Source organism: Saimiri boliviensis, chromosome 4 (assembly GCF_048565385.1).
Source record: "Saimiri boliviensis isolate mSaiBol1 chromosome 4, mSaiBol1.pri, whole genome shotgun sequence".
Lineage (NCBI taxonomy): Eukaryota > Metazoa > Chordata > Mammalia > Primates > Cebidae > Saimiri > Saimiri boliviensis.
This window is the reverse complement of record NC_133452.1, coordinates 36,310,015-36,329,643: the sequence shown is the minus strand read 5'-3', so window position 1 is coordinate 36,329,643 and position 19,629 is coordinate 36,310,015. Positions and strand designations below refer to the sequence as shown.

The window sequence follows — 19,629 nt, the reverse complement described above, 5'->3', positions numbered from 1 at the left end:
TGGCTTACAAGCCGTAGTGGGAAACATTGGATCTTGAAATTTTTAGATAATAGAATTTTAGTTTTCCGCCATATTATTTAATCCTTTATGATCATACATGTATTTACTTATAAGGATTAGTTCTATTATTTTTTGGAAACCACATCAAATGTAGATCTTTGTTTCCTTTGGAACATGTTTCACCAGGGGATCTTAATGTTATGACCCAGAATTTGTCATCACTAATAGCATTTTGGGCTGACATATGCTAGATATATTAAACACCAATTATCACAACAAATCCTTACTCATCATTCTAATATGTAAAAGGATTTTGAAGGATCATTATTATCATTTTAAGGTTCTTAAATTTTTTAAATAAAAAGCAAGTTGGGGTGTTGATCCAGTGTTTCAATTTTTCTCTTTAATGAAGAAGGGAAACTAAATAATTAGAAAGTTCATTAAAGACTTTAAGTCAAGGCTTCAGGTGACACATAGTTTGTGAGAGGCTGGGTATAAAAAAAAGTCATATTCCTTTTCTTTTACTTACTTTTTACCTTCTGCCAAGAAAACAGAATTTTAAGTAGCCCAGAAAGGAACAAAAATCACAAAAATGTAGACTGTGGTCTCTGGGGAGGCTAGGAGGGGCAGCCCCAACTCCTTGCTGATGATGTTAGAAGATGTGTAAGAACTGATTTTGTGAATATGAGCTGATTCCATCTCCTTCTTTCCTCTTCAAACACATAGGTTTTGATGATGTAAATCCTTGGATAAGTAATTATCAGCAACAAAGTGAACCATATGCTAATTTTAAGCAGATTAAAATTTGTGTACTGGACCTGATTTGCCAAAACAATAGGGTATTTCACTACTTACTACATGCTTGTAAGAGATGCCCACAAAGTAGTCTCTGCTCAGTAGGATCACCTCAAAGCTGTGGACTCAGAAACAAATGGGGCTAAATCTAATCTTTCAATTACCATAACAATTGGTTTTCTTTGGAGACTATTACAGAGTAATTTCTCTTTCAAACACACACATCTCAATTATTGTTTCAGGAGTATCCATCCTATACAGCCTTTGGCCAAAACCAGTATGCACAGTATTATTCAGCATCAACGTATGGAGCGTATATGACATCAAATAACACAGCCGATGGCACACCCTCTTCAACCTCTACTTATCAGTTGCAGGAATCTCTCCCAGGACTGACTAACCAACCAGGTACAGATCTTCACACAGGTGAAATACTTTCATATGTTTTGCAGTCTCTAATAAAATGGAAAAGTGAACACTCCAAAAACATGGCTGAAAGCTCCCAGATAATTGTGCTGATGTTTAATCTGTGTTACCATCACTGTGTAAGATGAGGCTCTTCTGGCATTTGAGAAGATTCTTCCTTTAGATGTGGGACAGATAGGCGATTTTAATCTCTAAATGATGGTGTGCATATGAATATGGACCTTTTGCCAGACTAATTATTCATTTTGTGAAGAACTTGCAACAAAGTTGTAATATTATCTTCCCTGAATATGACTGATAATGTTTCCTTTATGCTAAAGAGACTACATAAGCCCTTCGCCTTTATGTGTTGTCAGTAGCTCTAGCCAGTGAACATTTCTTACATTACTGGGATTTGTAGATTCAGTGGTAGGTAGTTTAATATCTTTGTGTGATCAGTGTGTATTTGAAATCCACTGTGTGTTTCTTTATCTGAAACTTGCAGTATTTGAATTGCATTTGCTACACATAATTTCACACAGCCGAAGTATTTAAAATTAAAATCAAATTTAACGGAGACTCAGCATAATCTTAAGAAAAATTTCAGGACTTTTGGAGAAATTATTGAGATGATTCTAAAATCACAAGACAAGGCGAAAGATTTAGAATAGTCAAAACTATCGTGAAAAATAAGAACAAAGTTTGAAGACTCACATTATCTGATTTAAATTAGACTTACAATGTACAGTAATCAAGAGAGCATGAAAGGATAAACACGTAAAACAATGAAACACAGTGGAGAGTCCAGAAACAGATATATATAGTATCTACTAGAAAACTGATTTTTGAATCAGGATACAAGGCAGTTGAGTGAAGAATGAATAGTTTTTTTTTCCAACAAATGGTGCTGGGACAATTGGACATCTATATGCAAAAGAGGAAAAAATCTCAACTTATATACAAAAATTAACTCAAAATGGAGTGTAAGCCTACATCTAAAAAGCTAAAACTACAAAACTTCTAGAAGAAAAAATGGTGGAAATCTTTGTGACCCTGGCTTATGTAAAGATTTTATAGATATGACATTAGAAACACAATTCTTACAAGAAAAGAACACATAAAATTAGATTTCAAAAAATTGTAAAGAACTTTTGCTTTTCAAAAGACACTATTACAAGAATAAAAAGACAAAGCCATAGATTTGGAGAAAATATTTGTAAAACACATACTGATAAAGGAATTATATCCACAATATATAAAGAACTCTTGAAAGTCACTAAGAAAAATGAGGTTAAGAATTTTTTAAAATATTATTAATTTGTTCAAGTATATTTTTCTGCCTTCAGTTATTTGCAAGATCCAAATTCATCTCTATTTCTTTTTTATTCAGCTTTGATTGGGAGAGAAAATAGGGAAACATGGTCACAATACTGTAAACTCCTTCTAACTGGACCAGAGGGGCCAAGGTGACTCAATGCCATTAAACGATTATTTATTGAGTGTCTATTAAGTATCAGCACCGTGCTAGAAACTGACATTTCAGCAGCGAATGAGCTCTTGGCACACTTTTAGCTTCCATTTAACAAACAGGACAAAGATCAAATAATTACAATAGTGATGAGTGTTGAGAAAGGGAAAGTGGTAAGTCATATGGGGAATATTAACAAGTAAACTAATTTGGACATAAAGTAAAAATGAACCTGATATTTTAAGCAACAGTCAAGATGTATTTATATTATGAATTGATGAAATGATAACATTCATGATTTTTAGTTCCCTGTTCAGAATGTAATCTTTAACTACTTTAGGGAAGGAGATATTTAATGACCTCTTATCACCCTGTGGAAGGTTTTACTCAATAATGAATGTGTGGGGAAAATAAGGTAGGGTGAATATTTAAAAATGAAACCACAAAAGTATTTCATCATCAAGATATCAGAGACTGAATAATGGACAAGACCAACAGGGTGTTTTTGAATTTGCTAGACTACAGCTACCAAGAATGAAACCCATATATATGTTCAAATATGGTATTTCCTAAGTAGAGCTTTGTGTAAAATGTTGCTTTTGCTCCAATTTCCATATGATCATAAGAAATCTTCTCTGCAGGAAAGACACAGGTGGTTAATTTCCTTATTGGAATAATCAGTATTGAAAATAGCTATTTTATTCATATTAAATATATTAAATGCAGGCAGGTAGATATTCTGAGTGTGTGACTTTAGATGTGACACATTCACATATGGAATTCTGGCATTCACTATCAGAATTTTGTAATTTCTTCAGGCTTCCATTGGTTGCTGAGGCCAAGAAATATGATTTGACATCATTTTCAGATTTTTATTGGACTTGAATTTAAAGACAGAGTTAATTCTATTTATAGCTATATTATTCTCTGAACCAAAATCATAACAACACACATGTCTGGATCTTTAAAGAATTCTGTGAACTCAGACCTTCAGTCAATGTATTTTTAAGTTTAATTTAGCCTTTTCAGATCTGGCATATGGCCAAAAAGCAAACAAGTTTATAACTATGGAATTTTTCTTTATTATTGAGGAAATCTGATGTATTTAGTTCAAGGGCGGGAAAAATATTTCCCATTGACTAGTTTTGCATTTTGGACTTTAAAGTAGAAACCTAAAATTAAACCCACAGTTTTTCATAGAACACTCACTGTTGACTTCTACTTTTATAATGAAAACGTACCTTATGTTCAATAAGAGACAGCTGGTTGTTCTGATTTAGCAATAAGCCTAATAAAATAAAGTGAGATCTAAATATCCAAACCTTAAAAGGTGCAGTTATTCATTACTGTACTGATTAAAGGATAATTATTCAATCATATATAGTATTGGGTCAAGAAAAGTCTAAGGAAATTTGGTAATGACTGATGTTATTTGGAAATTGCAAATAGCATTCCATTATTTAATTTACCTTATTAGGTAGTTTGACAGTGGATTTAAAGAAACACTACAATGCTGATTACGAGCAGACATTTTACTTCATTATCTTTCTAAACGTCTTTCTTTAATGTAAAATTTATGGGTATATCATTTTTTAATTTGTATTAAGAAAGTTTGAGGACAGATTAGCATATGAAGATGAGAAATAGTTTTATAGCTCCTTTTTTTCAAATATTTTAAACATCTTTAAAATCAAATACAGTTAGTCATGTGTAACAATATTAAGTTTTACCCTGAGACCTTGACAAACATTAATACATTAGCTAATTGAATCTATCAAAGGCTCCAGACGAGTAATGGCTCTTGCACTGTGGCAAGCACAACATTATTTTATGATAGTTAACAACTGAAAATTGATCTATAATGAATATAAGGAGAAATTTTATGGAATGTCGTCCATCCAAAGTGTTTTTAAAATTAATGCTTAATAAGTGAGGGTTAATTTTAAACACCATTTTAATTGAAAGAGGACAAGACAGTTGGTTTGTGGGATGTGGTAACCTTAGGAAAATTCTGTTTCAAAAATAATTAAAAATGGAACTTTCATGTGATCTTATTTAAAAGCTGATGTATGTTCAGATACCTAAAGACTAATTTAATGCCTATACAAATAAGGTGAAACATGATTTACTGTAAGACAAGGCTATATTCAGCCCTGTAACTTAAAAATCTTATTACTGTGCTATCCACTCTCACCCAAGTGATAACATAGACCCCTGAAATGAACTATGCTGCCAGTCTTTTAAGTGGAAATAATATTTGGAGCACAGACATATTTTTTTGATCATGTCCTGACATGCATAATGTTTCACAAAGAAAATGTTAGAAGTTAGCTATGTAAAAATTACCATTTCTGAGAAAAAGTGATGCCTAGTTTTTTCAGATTTTTTATTTAGGTTAATAACTACTTTGTTGTCCTTATAATGATTTTAATTTTTAAAATTAATGATAAAAATGACAGTCATAATATCTTTTTGTTTAAAAATCATGTAATTTAAATTTAATATAGTTTGTCTGTGTCTTAGAAATTTTCACTTTATACATATAATTTAAATCAAATTAAATATGAATCAGTTTATCCCTTAATAATCCAGAAAGCTACCAAAAACTGAGATTTAGAGTGACTGAATATAATGCTTGAACTCATATAGTAATTCTGACTCTTCAGCTTGTTATACTGTATCTCACAGTTGCCTTGGCTTAACAACTGCTTCCACAAGTTACTCAGTACTCTCTACCTCCTAAGATACATTCTCACAAGCTTTAAACATTTCAGATTTTTAGATATCTATGGGACATGCAGAAGTCAATTAGATAAGAAGTCTGAAATTTAGGATGTGGTCCAGTTGGAGGTATAAGTGTCTGTCTGGGTCATCACAGAGAGGGTCACTAACGCATGAGAGATTGAAATCCCCCAGATTGTGTGGAGTGAGGACAGTGTTCGGAGGATGGGATTCTGACACACTATCTCATAAAGAATGGGAGAAGTACAAGAGTCCATGTTTTCTAGTTGGAGAAGGACTTGGTGGGAGTGATTCTAGAACTAGGCAAGTGTAAGGTACCAGCTGTCAAATAATGCTTTCCAGGAGGTGGTGTTTAAGAGAATCACACACAGCACAGACATCCTGGAAAACAAGGACTGAGTCTGTCTATTGCATTTGTCAACAAGGTGATTTCTGGGGACTTTTAGCAGGAGAATTGTTATTGAGTTTTGAGGAACAGAAGCTATATTATGATAAATTGGATATCAGTAAGTGGGGACAGATATGCTGTCCAGTGCCGCAGCCACTGGCCACACATGACTATTGAGCACTTACAATGTTGCTAGTACAGATTGAGATCTGCTATAAGCATAGAACATTGCACGACATTTCAAAGACTTGGTGTGAAAAAGAAGACATAACACATATAATTGATAATTTTATATTGATTACATACTGATATGATAACATGAACATATGGAGTCAACACATTGATTATAGACTGATATGTAACATGGATATGTTGGGTCAGTTAACACATAAGTAATACTAATTTTACATAGTTCTTTTTACTTTTTTTTAACATAGTCGATAAAAAAACTAAAATTTTATATAAGGTCACATTTGTGGCTCACTTCATATTTCTGTCATATAGCATTAGTATGCACTATTTTAAGAAATTTTATTTAAAAGAGAAAATGGAAGCAAATAGTATCTAGATGGAAATGCCAGGTCAGGGGGAAGGACTTTTAAACTTCTCAGTGACCCCAAGAAATAGGATAGGTTGAAGGGAAGATGAGAGAGGGCTTGACTAATGGAAGCATGACTTCTTAGGAGCTGGGGTTGGGAGTCAGGTTTGTAGGTGGAGGGATGGAATTGATCCAGAAGAAGACATCTCATTCTCTGAACTGTGACAAAAAAGGAGGTGAGGACATATCTAAATAGAGATAAATATGTAGGTGAAGGTATAGACAGGAAGTTGAAGGCATATGGCATAGAAAAGACATTCACATTTAATAGGTCATACAGATTAAAACTAGTAGGAGTTTGTGGAAACTACAAAAGTTCTGACTGATGTGTGTGCTTGGGATTATAAATCTCCTTTTTGCCATAAGGAAGTTTCTATTGTATAGGAATTTGTTAAGATAATTAATAATGAAGACTCATACTTGATCTAAAAATGAAGTGCTATTCTTGACACAAGTCATGTTATCTATAGGAGAGTTTGATACCATGCAGAGCCCCTCCACACCCATCAAAGATCTTGATGAGAGAACATGTAGGAGTTCTGGCTCAAAGTCCAGAGGAAGAGGCCGGAAAAATAATCCCTCGCCGCCTCCTGATAGCGACCTGGAGGTATGCCTACTCATTCTTAAAGATTATAGTATGATGCTTTATTTTATTAAATGATGCATTCTATATCTTACAGTTCCCTTATATTTCAAACTTAAAAAAAAAGATATATTATGAATTAAATGGACGTACTTTGTCACAGGCATTTTGCAACTCTGAAGTTTGAGATTCTTTCTGTTCATTATAATAGCAAAATTAAAAACAAATAACAACATAAAAATGATATTACTTTACAGATTTTTGGCCTAAAATAATTGCGGTGTTTTTTTTGTTTTGTTTTGTTTTGTTTTTTGTTTTTTGTTTTTTCGAGACAGAGTTTCGCTCTTGTTACCCAGGCTGGAGTGCAATGGCGCAATCTCGGCTCACCGCAACCTCCACCTCTTGGGTTCAGGCAATTCTCCTGCCTCAGCCTCCTGAGTAGCTTACAGGCATGCGCCACCATGCCCAGCTATAATTTTTTTGCATATTTAGTAGAGACGGGGTTTCACCATGTTGACCTGGATGGTCTTGATCTCTTGACCTCGTGATCCACCCGCCTCGGCCTCCCAAAGTGCTAGAATTACAGACGTGCGCCACCGCGCCCAGCCCGATAATTGCATGTTTTGATCTAAATTGGCACCAACAAATTTTAAAAATATAAAATTTGTGGGATTGTTTGTGGGATACTTTTCTATGTAACACTGTATTTGATAGCACTGAAGTAGTGAAAGATGTCCAAATGGGTAATTAAGTTTAAAAAGATAAAAGTAATTTGTATAGAAAGAAAAATTTATCTTCTAAATAGACAAATTTCAATCATTTAATAATATGTGTTAAAATTTGCACATCTGTGAAAATTTTGCTATATGTCATTTTTCTATTTATGAGCTCTTTTGAGATATATTGTACTAAGCAGGGTTGATTTTTATTATAAAACATCAGGAGAAACTATTCTTAACCATATTAATGTTAATTCTTACATACTGCATACTTCAATTAAGAAAAAAATTGAGGCCGGGCATGGTGGCTCACGCCTGTAATCCCAGCACTTTGGGAGGCAGAAGCGGGTGGATCATGAGGTCAGGAGATGGAGACCACCCTGGCCAGCATGGTGAAACCCCGGCTCTACTAAAAGTACAGAAAAAATGGGCCGGGCGTGGTGGTGCGTGCCTGTTGTCCCAGCTACTCGGTAGTCTGAAGCAGGAGAACTGCTCGAAACCAGAAAACAGAAGTTGCAGTGAGGCGGGATCGCGCCACTGCACTACAGCCTAGTGACAAAGCGAGACTCTGTCTCAAAAAAATAAGCAAAGGAAAAAATTGAACTTCCAGATTTAGCAAAATCAAGTGAAAGACATTGTGATTCTTTATAAGAGATAACTTCCTTTACCTGAACAACAGGAAGAAGTTCAAATTGCCTCAAGAACTTGACAGGTGATAGAAATGAGTGACCAGGCTGAATTTCCCAGCAGACTGTGGGGAGCTCAGAGTACAGGCCCATTCTGAGGGACCTGCTTGTCACTGCCATGTAGGAATGGCAGCCAGCCTGGCCGCAGCTTCTAGTTTCTGTGCTTGCTGTCAAAACTCTGAAGTTTGGGTGAAATCGTTTAGTTTTGAAATGTCAATGAATAATACGAAATCTTTCAAAACTCCAGGGAGCCCAACATATCTGCTGGCCTAATAAGACCCAAAGGTCCATACTTGGCAGTTCTGTTTTGGGGTTACTCATTGATTCTTTTAAATATTTCTTTAAGATCTAATTCTTTGTATATATTGCAAAATTTTATGAATCCCTAAGGTATAAAACTTTAAAATATGTAGAGTTTCAAGCATGCTTCTTTCATAAACTGAATGAAATAAGCACATCTGACTCTTTAGCTTACAATTTGTATAATTCCTGCTCCTCAGGCTTCACAGGAGTTAGATTTGTCAGATTTGAAAAAAAAAGTATTATTTTCTATAAAATATCAAGATGATATCTACCAAGGAAGGGAGATGTTTTCTGTTTGTAAAGAGATTTCTGTTTCCTTGGACTTTTTAAATTTTCTAATATTTATTTTTTGTCTTCAGCGTGTGTTTGTCTGGGATTTGGATGAAACCATCATTGTTTTTCACTCACTGCTCACAGGGTCTTATGCACAGAAGTATGGAAAGGTAAGAAATCAAGAAATATTACTCCAAGAAATCTTGTTAATTTTTTTTTGTTTAAAATCAAGGACCATTTAAAAATGGCTTTTAAGTGGTTTTTATTGCAATCTGTGAAATCTTCTCTTAATTATCTATTTCTAGTGTCTTAAAATTCTTTAATATGAACTGGCAAATTTAACAAAGCTAATTAGAAATTGAATTCCTTGCTGTTTCCTCGAAAGGACTGAGTTTTCTACCTCAAGACTAAGCTTCTTAGTCTCACATAATTATTTTAGAAAAAACTTTGTAAACTGAAATGAACTTTAAAACATTATAAAATCATATATTATCCCCAATTAAAGAGCTTTAAGAAATTGTTTGAACTAATTTGTTGCAATTTTATAGCAATAGTTTCAACTGTTGCTACAGAATGTGGTTTGAAATAAGTAAGTAATCTTTCATCTGACAGATCCTTTGGATTTATGAATGTGTTTTTCTGTAACTTGAGTACACATACGATGAGCAACCAAGGTAGCACCACCTCCCATACACAAAGTCAACAATAGATGGTCTCATTCCTCACCTGCCTTTCTCTCTTGTTATTGTTTTTATTTCTTTTTTCTTTTTATTATTATTATTATTTTGAGACAAAGTCTTACTCTGTCACCCAGGCTGGAGTGCAGTGATGCAATCTTGGCTCACTGCAACCTCTGCCTCCTGGGCTCAAATGATCCTCCTGCCTCAGCCTTTCTAGTAGCTGGAATCACAGGCTCACACCACCATACCCGGCTAATTTTTGTGTTTTTAGTAGAGATGGGGTTTCATCATGTTGGCCAGACTGGTCTCAAACTCCTGACCTCATGTGATTTGCCTGCCTCAGCCTCCAAAGTGCTGGGATTACACGTGTGAGCCACCGTGCCCAGCCCCTATTTTTATAGTTAGCTTCTTAAAACATCATTGTTACAAACCTCTGTGAGTGTTTCTCCAAAGACTGATGCAACACAAAGAGGCTTTTTGGATGGAAACATAGTTGTTTAGGCCATAACTGTTTGAGTCTTAGACTCTGTAGGTCTCATAATCAAACTAGAGCCAACTCAGAACATGTTGGCTTAGTGCCAGTTACTGTACTCCAAGTTGTATCTTTGATTACTTTACATATCACACTTACATAAGTATCTTCCTGTGTCTTCATAGCATTCCATTATGTGATAATGTCTCAAGCTGATCATGCAATTTTTAGCAACTATATTAAGCTTTGTCTTCTGGACACGTAATGATAAAATTGCATTCAAGTCTGTCTTCCTAAATTACACTTTGGGTGAATCTGCATTGTCATTTGGTTTTGGTATAGGTAATGGATATTGCTAAACAGATGTGAAAGGTAACAATTTTGTTTAACAACCATTTATAGTAAGTGTTAGCCCCTTTATCACAAGTATCATCTAAACCAGTCTCCTACAAAGCAGGATGCATACATGTGCACCGGACATACAAGACTCTCCACTGGGATAAGGAAAGGAAGTATTAGAATGAATACACACATACACACATACATTCGTATCTCATATTTATTAATGTTTATTATCTTTCACAATGCACATACTTTGTAAATATGTTAACTCTGCTGCTATAACAAATTACTATAGACTAGGTGGCTTAAATAACAAACATTTATTTCTCACTATTTTGGAGGCTGAGAAGGCCCAGGTCAACTTGTCAACACCTGCTTCCGGGTTTCCACAGGGCAGTCTTTTTGCTGTGTCCTCCACGTCATGTGGTAGAGGGCAGAGAGAAAGGGAAAGAAAGCAAACTCTTGTGTCTTTTTTATCAGGACACTAATCCCATTCATGAGGGCTTTACTCTCATGACCTAATTATGTCCCAAAGCCTCCTCCTTCTAATGCTATCACATTGGGGTCAGGATTTCAATAATGGAGTTTTGGGGAAACACATTCAGTTCATAATATAAATACATATGATTATAATTAAAATGTAAGTATATAATTTGTAAGTAAACTATTACACAGAAATTTGGAGCACACCCTCAACGTTCTACTACTGTTAGAGTGTGCAATATAAAAAGTTTTCAGACAATAATCTAAATGATTTATTCTAAATAGTATTGACTATCAGAAGTACACAGTAAATACTGTTGAACTGATTGTAATACTTTTGGGCAGCTAGGTTTCATATTAGATAAGTGTTTAAAATAAACAATCTAATAAGCACAAGGACTCAAATAAAGATCCCTTCAACATAGTCACCATGAGGGGTTACACATCGATATCCATGTTGCCTCCATACTGCCAAATCAGTGGTAGAACTCATCTTTTGAGATTATTGTTAGCCTTTTTACATATTTCCTGGCTTCACACCTTTATCCTTTTGATCTTTGAAAATAATAAGATCATTTGGACCCATGGCAGTGAATAAGGAACATGGCTGTCGCTACATATATTTGTTTTATTTTTGTCAAAAATACCGTAAAGTAACGAAGCTGCTTTTCTCAATTTACTCATAAACTGGCTTGAAGAGCAATTCCAAAAGGAAAGTTCAACTTCTGTCAGCACTGCTGCGTCATGGAAATAAATCTGTCAGCTCCCAGGATGTCAGCTGGACATGCAGCACTCATTTCAACATACAAGTTTTATTTTTTCAAAGTATTGCCCTAAAAGATTTTTTTTCCAATACAAAAGAGAGACTCTCTATGCATCCTGTATGCTTCCAGAAGGTTAAAATAGTACAGCATGCCAAAAGTGTGGGGCAAAGTTAGGGGAAAAAGGAAACTGACCTTTATGGAATGCTCATAATGTGCCCGGCAGGAAGTCTCCCACAGTATGAAGGGTAGGCTGTTCTCTCGAAGCTGTAGATGAGGAAACAAACCCAGAGGGGTGACAAAAATGTGTGCACAGCCACACAACCAATCAGTGGCAGAGATGAGCCCTGGAGCCCCAGATTCTTTGGCCTCAAAGCCCATGTTCTTTCTGCCACAGCACATTGCATGGCCTAGACAGTTAATATGCCAGGAATGCAATAGAAAAATAATGTTTCCTAACAGGAGTAAAGACAGTTAGTGAAGTACTGTGTAGGCAGTTGGGTGAGTTCTCTTTTAAGTTGTTATTTTAATTATCTTCTCTCAGACACTTGAGATGTGTTTTCATCAAGAGGTAAAACCTAAGAAATATTCCATGAAACAGAATATGGCAGACAGCATTCAATACCTATAGGTGGGGCAGAATACAGAAAGAATCAGAGGCACTACTGGAAGGGCGTGAGAAAGATAAACTTACATTTATAGTTTACCTATCATGTGGTTCAGCTGATGTTTGACATTTTAGAAGCAGTAGAGTGGTGGTGAAAGGCAAGAGCTTTTGAGTCAGATAAACTTAAGTTTGAAAATCCAGTTCTGATGCTTACAGCTTTCTGACTCTGGCAAATTACTTAAATCTTTAGTTTCAAAATCTGTAAAATAAGGATAACACCATCTGTTAGACTGACCACACTGAATAATGTTTTTACTCAGGGCAATTTAAGAAAGGTAAAGTAAAAGTATTTTTAGGCTATATTTTTCTAATAAAAATAAAAACACCCTTACCAAATTCCATGAAAAACAACTTATATTTCCTTATTTATTGAACTATTATTTATATTTTTATAAAAGTTGTTTTATCATTGACAATTTTCTTAATGTAATTAAGGAAATTGGCACTGCCTTTTACCCAGTAAGAAATTAATATCCTGACATATTGAAAAGTAGCTAAATAAGGCCCATCTTATGATGTTGTGGACCACATGCACCTCAAGGGTCACTGCAGATGGGACAGAGATAACATTGGGTAGCTTCAGCTTCACCACAAACCATAAGTGAAAAAATGGTAAACTACAACTCTTCAGACAGACTGCATCCATTTAACAAATTGTTAGGTGACACCAATAGACATATGTCTTGCTCTCATGGAGCTTACAAACCAAAAAAAAAAAAAAAAAAAAAAATCATTTCAGGTAGTGGGAACTTCTGTGAAGACAGTAAAACTAGGTCATATAGTGAGTGATTGGGATGTGTGACTGAGGAAGTGACATTGGTACTGAGAGGAGCTAGTCCTACAAATTAGGAGAGAGGGAGAATTGGAAAGAGCATTCCAGCAGTGGGTGCTGATCTTTCAGTGTTCCAAGAATATGAAGTCCAGTGTGGCTGGAAGATTGTAAGCAAGAGAAAGAATCGTACAAGGTAAGGGAAGCAGGTCGAATAAGATGGTGAAATAGAAACCTCTACTGATCGTCCTCCCTGCAGCAACACCAAATTGAACAGGTATCCACACCTTCATAAGAACCAAAAGCCAAGTGAGCAATCACACAATACCTAGCTTTAGCACATATTACTGAAAGAGGCACTGAAGAGGAAAGACAGTCTTTGAATTGCTGATACCACCACCTCGCACCAATCTTCCAGCAGCAACCGAATGGCACAGAGAGGGAATCTGTGCATTTGGGGGAGAGAAAACTCAGTGACTGCAGGGTTTTTCACTGGAACTCAGTGCCCTTTCACAGCAGAAAGCAACACTGGGTAGAACTTAGCCAACACCTATGGAGGGAGCTTTCAGACCAGTCCTAGCCAGAGATGAATCTCCCATCTCACCTGTTGGAACTTGAGTTCTGGCAAAGTATCACCACCATGGGATAAAGTGCTCTGGGGTCCAGGCAGTTTAGTCCAAAAGGGCCACAGTCCTGGAGAAGTCCTGCTTCTCTCCTGGGCTTGAAGTCAGTGGACTTGGCAGACACATGACCTAGTGAGACACCAGCCGGGGCAGCCAAGAGAATGCTTGTGCTGCCCATCCCTCAGCCCCAGGCAGCACAGCTCACAGCTCCAGTAGAGATACCAACCTTCCTCTTGGGAGGAGAGTAAAGAGTGAAGGGGAATTTGCATTGCAACTTGGATACCAACTTAGTCACAGAAAGAAAGGGCAGCAGGCAGAGTCCTGAGGCCCCAGTTCCAGGCCCTGGCTCCCAGGTAACATTTCTACACATGCCCCGAAGGAAGCTTGCTGCCTTGAAGGGAAGGATCCAATCTTGGCAAGATTCATCACCTGCCACTAAGATTCATCACCCTTGGGTCCTGAATAATCAACAGTAGTAGCAAGGCAGTACTTGCCGCAGTCCTTGGGTGAGACTCAGATGTGCTTGCTGGCTTAAGGTGTGACCCAGTGCATTCCTAACTGTGGTGGGTATGGAGAAGGACTCCTTTTACTTGAGAAAAGGAGAAGGAAGAGTAAAGAGGACACCTTCTTGCAGCTTAGATATCAGCTTGGCAACAGTGGGATAGGGCACCAAGTTGGCATGTGGGGAACCTGATTCCAGGCCATGGCTCTTGGATTGCATTTCTGCACTTGCCTTAGGTCAGAAGGGAGACCTGAAGGGAGAGCCCTAGGCATAAGAGCTTTCACCACAAGCTGACTGAAGAGCCCTTAGGCATTGAACGAACATCTGTGATAGCTAGATGGTACTTGCCATGAACCTGGGGTAGTCAATGGTGTTCAATGAGCAGATAATTCTCTGCTTGTGGGAAGGGTAGAGAAAAGTGGAAGGACTTCATTCTGTGGCTTGGATGCCAGCTCAACCACAGTAGAATACAGCATTAGGTAGATGCCTAATAGAGCACCAGGTAGATTCCAAATTCGTGTTCTGGCTCCTAGATAGTATCTCTAGACCTACCAGGGGCCAAGGGAACTTGACACCCTGAAGGAAAGGATACAAGCCTGGCTGGCTTTGCCACCTGCTGATTGTAGAGCCTTGAGCAAATATAGGTGGCAACCAGGCAGTGGTTACCACAGGTCTTGAATGTGACCCAGTGCTGTGCTGGCTGGAAGTCTGATCCAGCACAGTCCCAGGGTGGTAGTCACAGAGGTCCCTGTGCTACCCTTTCCTCAGCTCCAGGCAGCTCAGCACAAGAGAGAGACCCCATTTGTTTGGGAGAAAGTAAGGGAATAGAACAAGAGTCTCTGCCTGGTAATCCCAAGAATTCCTTGAGATCTTATCCAAGACCACCAGGAGGGCACCTCTATGGGTCTGCAAGAGCCACAGTGTTACTGGGCTTGGGGTGCACCCATTTAATGCAGATAGCATCACAGTGACCAAAAATTTAGATCACAACACGCAGGTTCCTTCAAATACTGCAAAAGCCCTCCCAAAAAGGATAGGTACAAAGAAGTCCAGACAGCAGAGACTCTGGTAAATACCTAACTCTTCAGTTTTCAGACACTGATAAGCATCCACAATCATAAAGACTATCCAGGAAAACATGACATCACCAAACAAGGCATCAGTGATCAATCCTAGAGAGATGGAGATATGTGACCTTTCAGATAGAGAATTCAAAATAGCTTTTGTGAGGAATCTTAACAAAATTCAAGATAACAGAGAAGGAATTCAAAATCCTATAAAATAAATTTAACAAAGTTATTGAATAATTAAAAAGAATCAAGCAGAAATTCTTGAGTTGAAAAATGTAACAGATATATTGAAGAATGCATGAGAGTCTCTTAACAGCAGAATCAAAGCAGAAGAAAGAATTAATGAGCTTGAAGATAGGCTATTTGAAAATACACAATCAGGGGAGACTAAAGAAAAAAGAATAAAAACCAATGATGCACACCTGCAAGATATAGAAAATAGCCTCAAAGGGGCAAATTTAAGAGTTATTGCCCTTAAACAGGAGCTGGAGGAGTAGGGGTAGAAGATATATTCGAGAGGATAATAACAGAGAATTTCCCAAACCTGGAGAAAGTTATCAATATCCACATGCAAGAAGGTTCTAGAACACTAATGAAATTTAACCCCAAAAAAGACTACCTCAAAGTATTTGATAATCAAACTCTCAAAGCCCAAGAATGAAGAAAAGAATCCTAAAAGGAGTGAAAAAAAAGAAATGAACATACAGTGGAGCTCCAGTACATGACAGCAGACCTTTCAATGGAAACCTTACAGGCTAGGAGGTAGCGGCATGACATATTTAAAGTACTAAAGGAAAAAAAACACATACACGTACACATTTACCCTAGAATAGTATAACCAGTGAAAATAGCCCTCAAACATGAATAAGAAATACTTTCCCAGACAAACAAAAACTGAGGGATTTCATCAACACCAGACCTATTCTATAAGAAATGCTAAAGAGAATTCTTCAATCTGAAAGAAAGGGATGCTAATGAGCAGTAAGAACTCACCTGAAGGTAAAAAGATCACTGGTAACAATAAGTACACAGAAAAGCACAGAGTAGTATAACACTGTAATTGTAGTATGTAAGCTATTCATATTTTAAGTAGACTAAAAGATGAACCAACTAAAAATAATAACTGACAAATTTTCAAGACATAGTAAAATAGGATCTAAATAGAAACAACAAATGGTTAAAAAGCAAGGGAACATAGTTAAAGTGTAGATTTTTTAAATTAGTTTTCTCTTTGCTGGCTTGTTAGTTTGTTGGTTTATGCAGTCAATATTACATTCTCATCAATTTCAATTAATTGGTTATATTATTTGCAAGCCTCATGATAACTGCAAATCAAAAACATTTAACAGATATACCAAAAATACAAATCAAGAAATTAAAACATACCAAAAAGTAAGTCATTTCACTAAAAGGAAGACAAGAAGGAGTAAGAGGCGACCACAAAACAACCAGCAAACAAATAACAAAATGACAGGAGTAAGTTCTTACTTATCAGTAATAATGTTGAATATAAATGGACTAAACTCTCCAATCAAAAGACATAGAGTGGCTGAATGGATAAAAAAATCCATAACCCAATGACCTCTTGCCTATAAGAAACACACTTCACCTATAAAGACATAGAGAGACTGGAAACAATGAGATGGAAAAATATATTTCCTGAAAATGAAAACTAAAAAATAGCTATAGTAGCTGTAGTTATACCTGTCAAAAGTGTATTTCAACACAAAAAGTAAAACTGAAAAGCTATAAAAATAGACAAAAGAAGGTAATTATGTAATGATAAATGAGTCAAATCAGCAAGAGGATACAACAATTTTAAATGTGTATGCACTCAGTATTATAGTAGCCAGATTTATAAAGGAATATCATTAATGCTATAAAGAGAGTTAAACTTTAATACCATAGTCACTGGAGTCTTTAGCACCCCACTTTCAGCATTTGGCACATCATTCAGACAGAAAATCAACAAAGAAACATTTTGGACTTAATCTGCACAGACTTAGACCAAATGGACCTAATAGATATTTACAGAACATTTCATACCACAATTGCAGAATATACATCCTTCTCCTACACACATGGATCATTCTCAGTGATAGACCATATGTTAGGCTGCAATACAAGTCTTTAAAAATTCAGAAAAATTGAAATTATATCAATCATCTTCTCTGACCACCATGGAGAAAAATTAGAAATCAATAATGAGGAATTTTGGAAACTATGCAAGCACATGGAAACTAAACAATAACTCCTGAATGACCAATTGGTCAATGAAAAATTAGGAAGGAAATTAAAAATTTCTCAAAAGAAAAAAATGATAATGGAAATAAAATATAACAAACCCTATGGAATACAGTGAAAGCAGCACTAAGAGAAAAGCTATAAAGCTGTAATTGTCTGCATCAAAAAAAGTAGAAAAACTTCAAATAAAGCAAATTATGTATCATAAAGAACTAGGAAAGATGAGAGAAGAAATAAATGAAATTGAAATGAAAAAATACAAAAGATCAACAAAATGAAAAGTTGGCTTTTTGAAAGATAAGAAAAATAGACAAACCTTTAACTGGCCTAGCTAAGAAAAATGGAGAGAAGACTCAAATAAGTAAGCTCAGAAATGAAAAAGGAAACATTACAACCAATACTTCAGAAATTCAAAGGATTCTTAGAAGTTAATATGAGCTACTACATGCCAGTAAACTGGAAAATCTAAAAGAAATGGACCAATAACTAGACATATAAAGCTGTCAAGAATGAACCACGAAGAAGTCCAAAACATCAACAGACCAGTAACAAAGAGATGGAAGCTGTAATAAAAAGTTCCCCAGAAAAAAATGAAAAGAAAAGAAAAGAAAGCCTGGGATACTATGGCTTTACTGCTGGATTTTTCCAAACATTTAAGGAAGGGCTAATAGCAACTCTGCTGAAACTATTCTGAAAAACAGAAGAGGGAATGCTTCCAAACTCATGCCACAGCACTGGTGTTACTCTGATACCAAAATCACATGAAGACACATCAAAAAAAGAAAGCTACAGGCCAATATCCTTGATAAATATTGATTCAGGCCAGGCATGTTGGCTCATGCCTGTAATCCCAGCACTTTGGGAGGCTGAGGTGGGTGGATCACCAGGTCAAGAGATTGAGACCATCCTGGCCAACATGGTGAAAACCCCATCTCTACTAAAAAAAAAATTTAAAAAATTAGCTGGGCATGGGGGTGCATGCCTGTAGTCCCAGCTACTCAGGAGGCTGGGGCAGGAGAACTGCTTGAACCCAGGAGGTGGAGATTGCAGTGGGCTAAGATCATGCCACTGCACTACAGCCTGGGCGACAGTGCAAGACTCCTTCTCAGAAAAAAAAAATACATATATATATATATATATATACACACACACACACACACACACACACACACACACACACACATAGATAGATAGGTAGATGCAAAAATCCTCAACAAAATACTAGCAAATTGAGTTCAACAACACATTGAAAAGATAATTCATCAGGACCTAAGTGGGCTTTACCCCAGGAATGCAAGGATGGTTCAACATATGCAAATTGATCAATATGATATGTCATAGCAATAGAATGAAGGACAAACATAAGATTATTACACTGATGCTGAAAAAGTATTTGATACAATTCAACATCCTTTCCTGATAAAAATCTTCAAAAAAAGCTGAGTATAGAAAGACCATACTGCAATACAGTAATAGCCATATATGACAGACCCACAGCTGATATCACACAGAATGGGGAAAAATTGAAAATCTTTCCTCTAAGATCTGGAGCAGAACAAAGATGCCCATTGTCATGACTGTTATTCAGCATAATACTGGAAGTGCTAGCCAAGGGAGTTAGACAATAGAAAGAAATAAAGAGCATCCAAATTGGAAAGGAAAAAGTCAAATTAGCCTTATTTGTAGGTAATATAATCTTATTTTTAGAAAATCTTAAAGATTCCATCGAAAAACTATTAGAGCTGATACAATTAGTAAAGTTGCAGGATACAGAATCAACATACAAAATTCAGTAGCATTTTTATATGCCAGCTGTGAACAATCTGAATAAAAATTAAAAAGTAATGCTAGTTATAAAGCTACATATAGAATAACATTCCTAGGAACTAACCAAAGAAGTGAAACATCTTTACAATGAAAACTACAAAATATTGACGTGATAAATTGAAGAGGACACAAAAAAATGGAAAGAGATTCTATGTTCATGGATTGGAATAATCAATATTGTTAAAATATCTCTTCTACTCAAAGCAGGCTATCAATTCAGTGCAATCAC

General features: G+C 36.1%; 1 protein-coding gene across 16 annotated transcripts in view; it reads left to right on the top strand.

The window, feature by feature from the left end:
* Window positions 1-19,629, top strand: part of EYA4 (EYA transcriptional coactivator and phosphatase 4) — a 322,772-nt gene that overhangs the window by 266,968 nt on the left and 36,175 nt on the right. For 10 of the 16 annotated variants that reach the window (XM_074397446.1, XM_074397447.1, XM_074397437.1 and 7 more), the window contains 3 exons: window positions 1,038-1,221; window positions 6,867-7,003; window positions 9,047-9,130. In XM_074397446.1, coding sequence (XP_074253547.1) covers window positions 1,038-1,221; window positions 6,867-7,003; window positions 9,047-9,130 — 405 coding nt within the window. The remainder of the gene's footprint in view (window positions 1-1,037; window positions 1,222-6,866; window positions 7,004-9,046; window positions 9,131-19,629) is intronic. The other 6 variants (XM_010343018.2, XM_074397443.1, XM_074397444.1 and 3 more) reach the window with 1 other exon arrangement.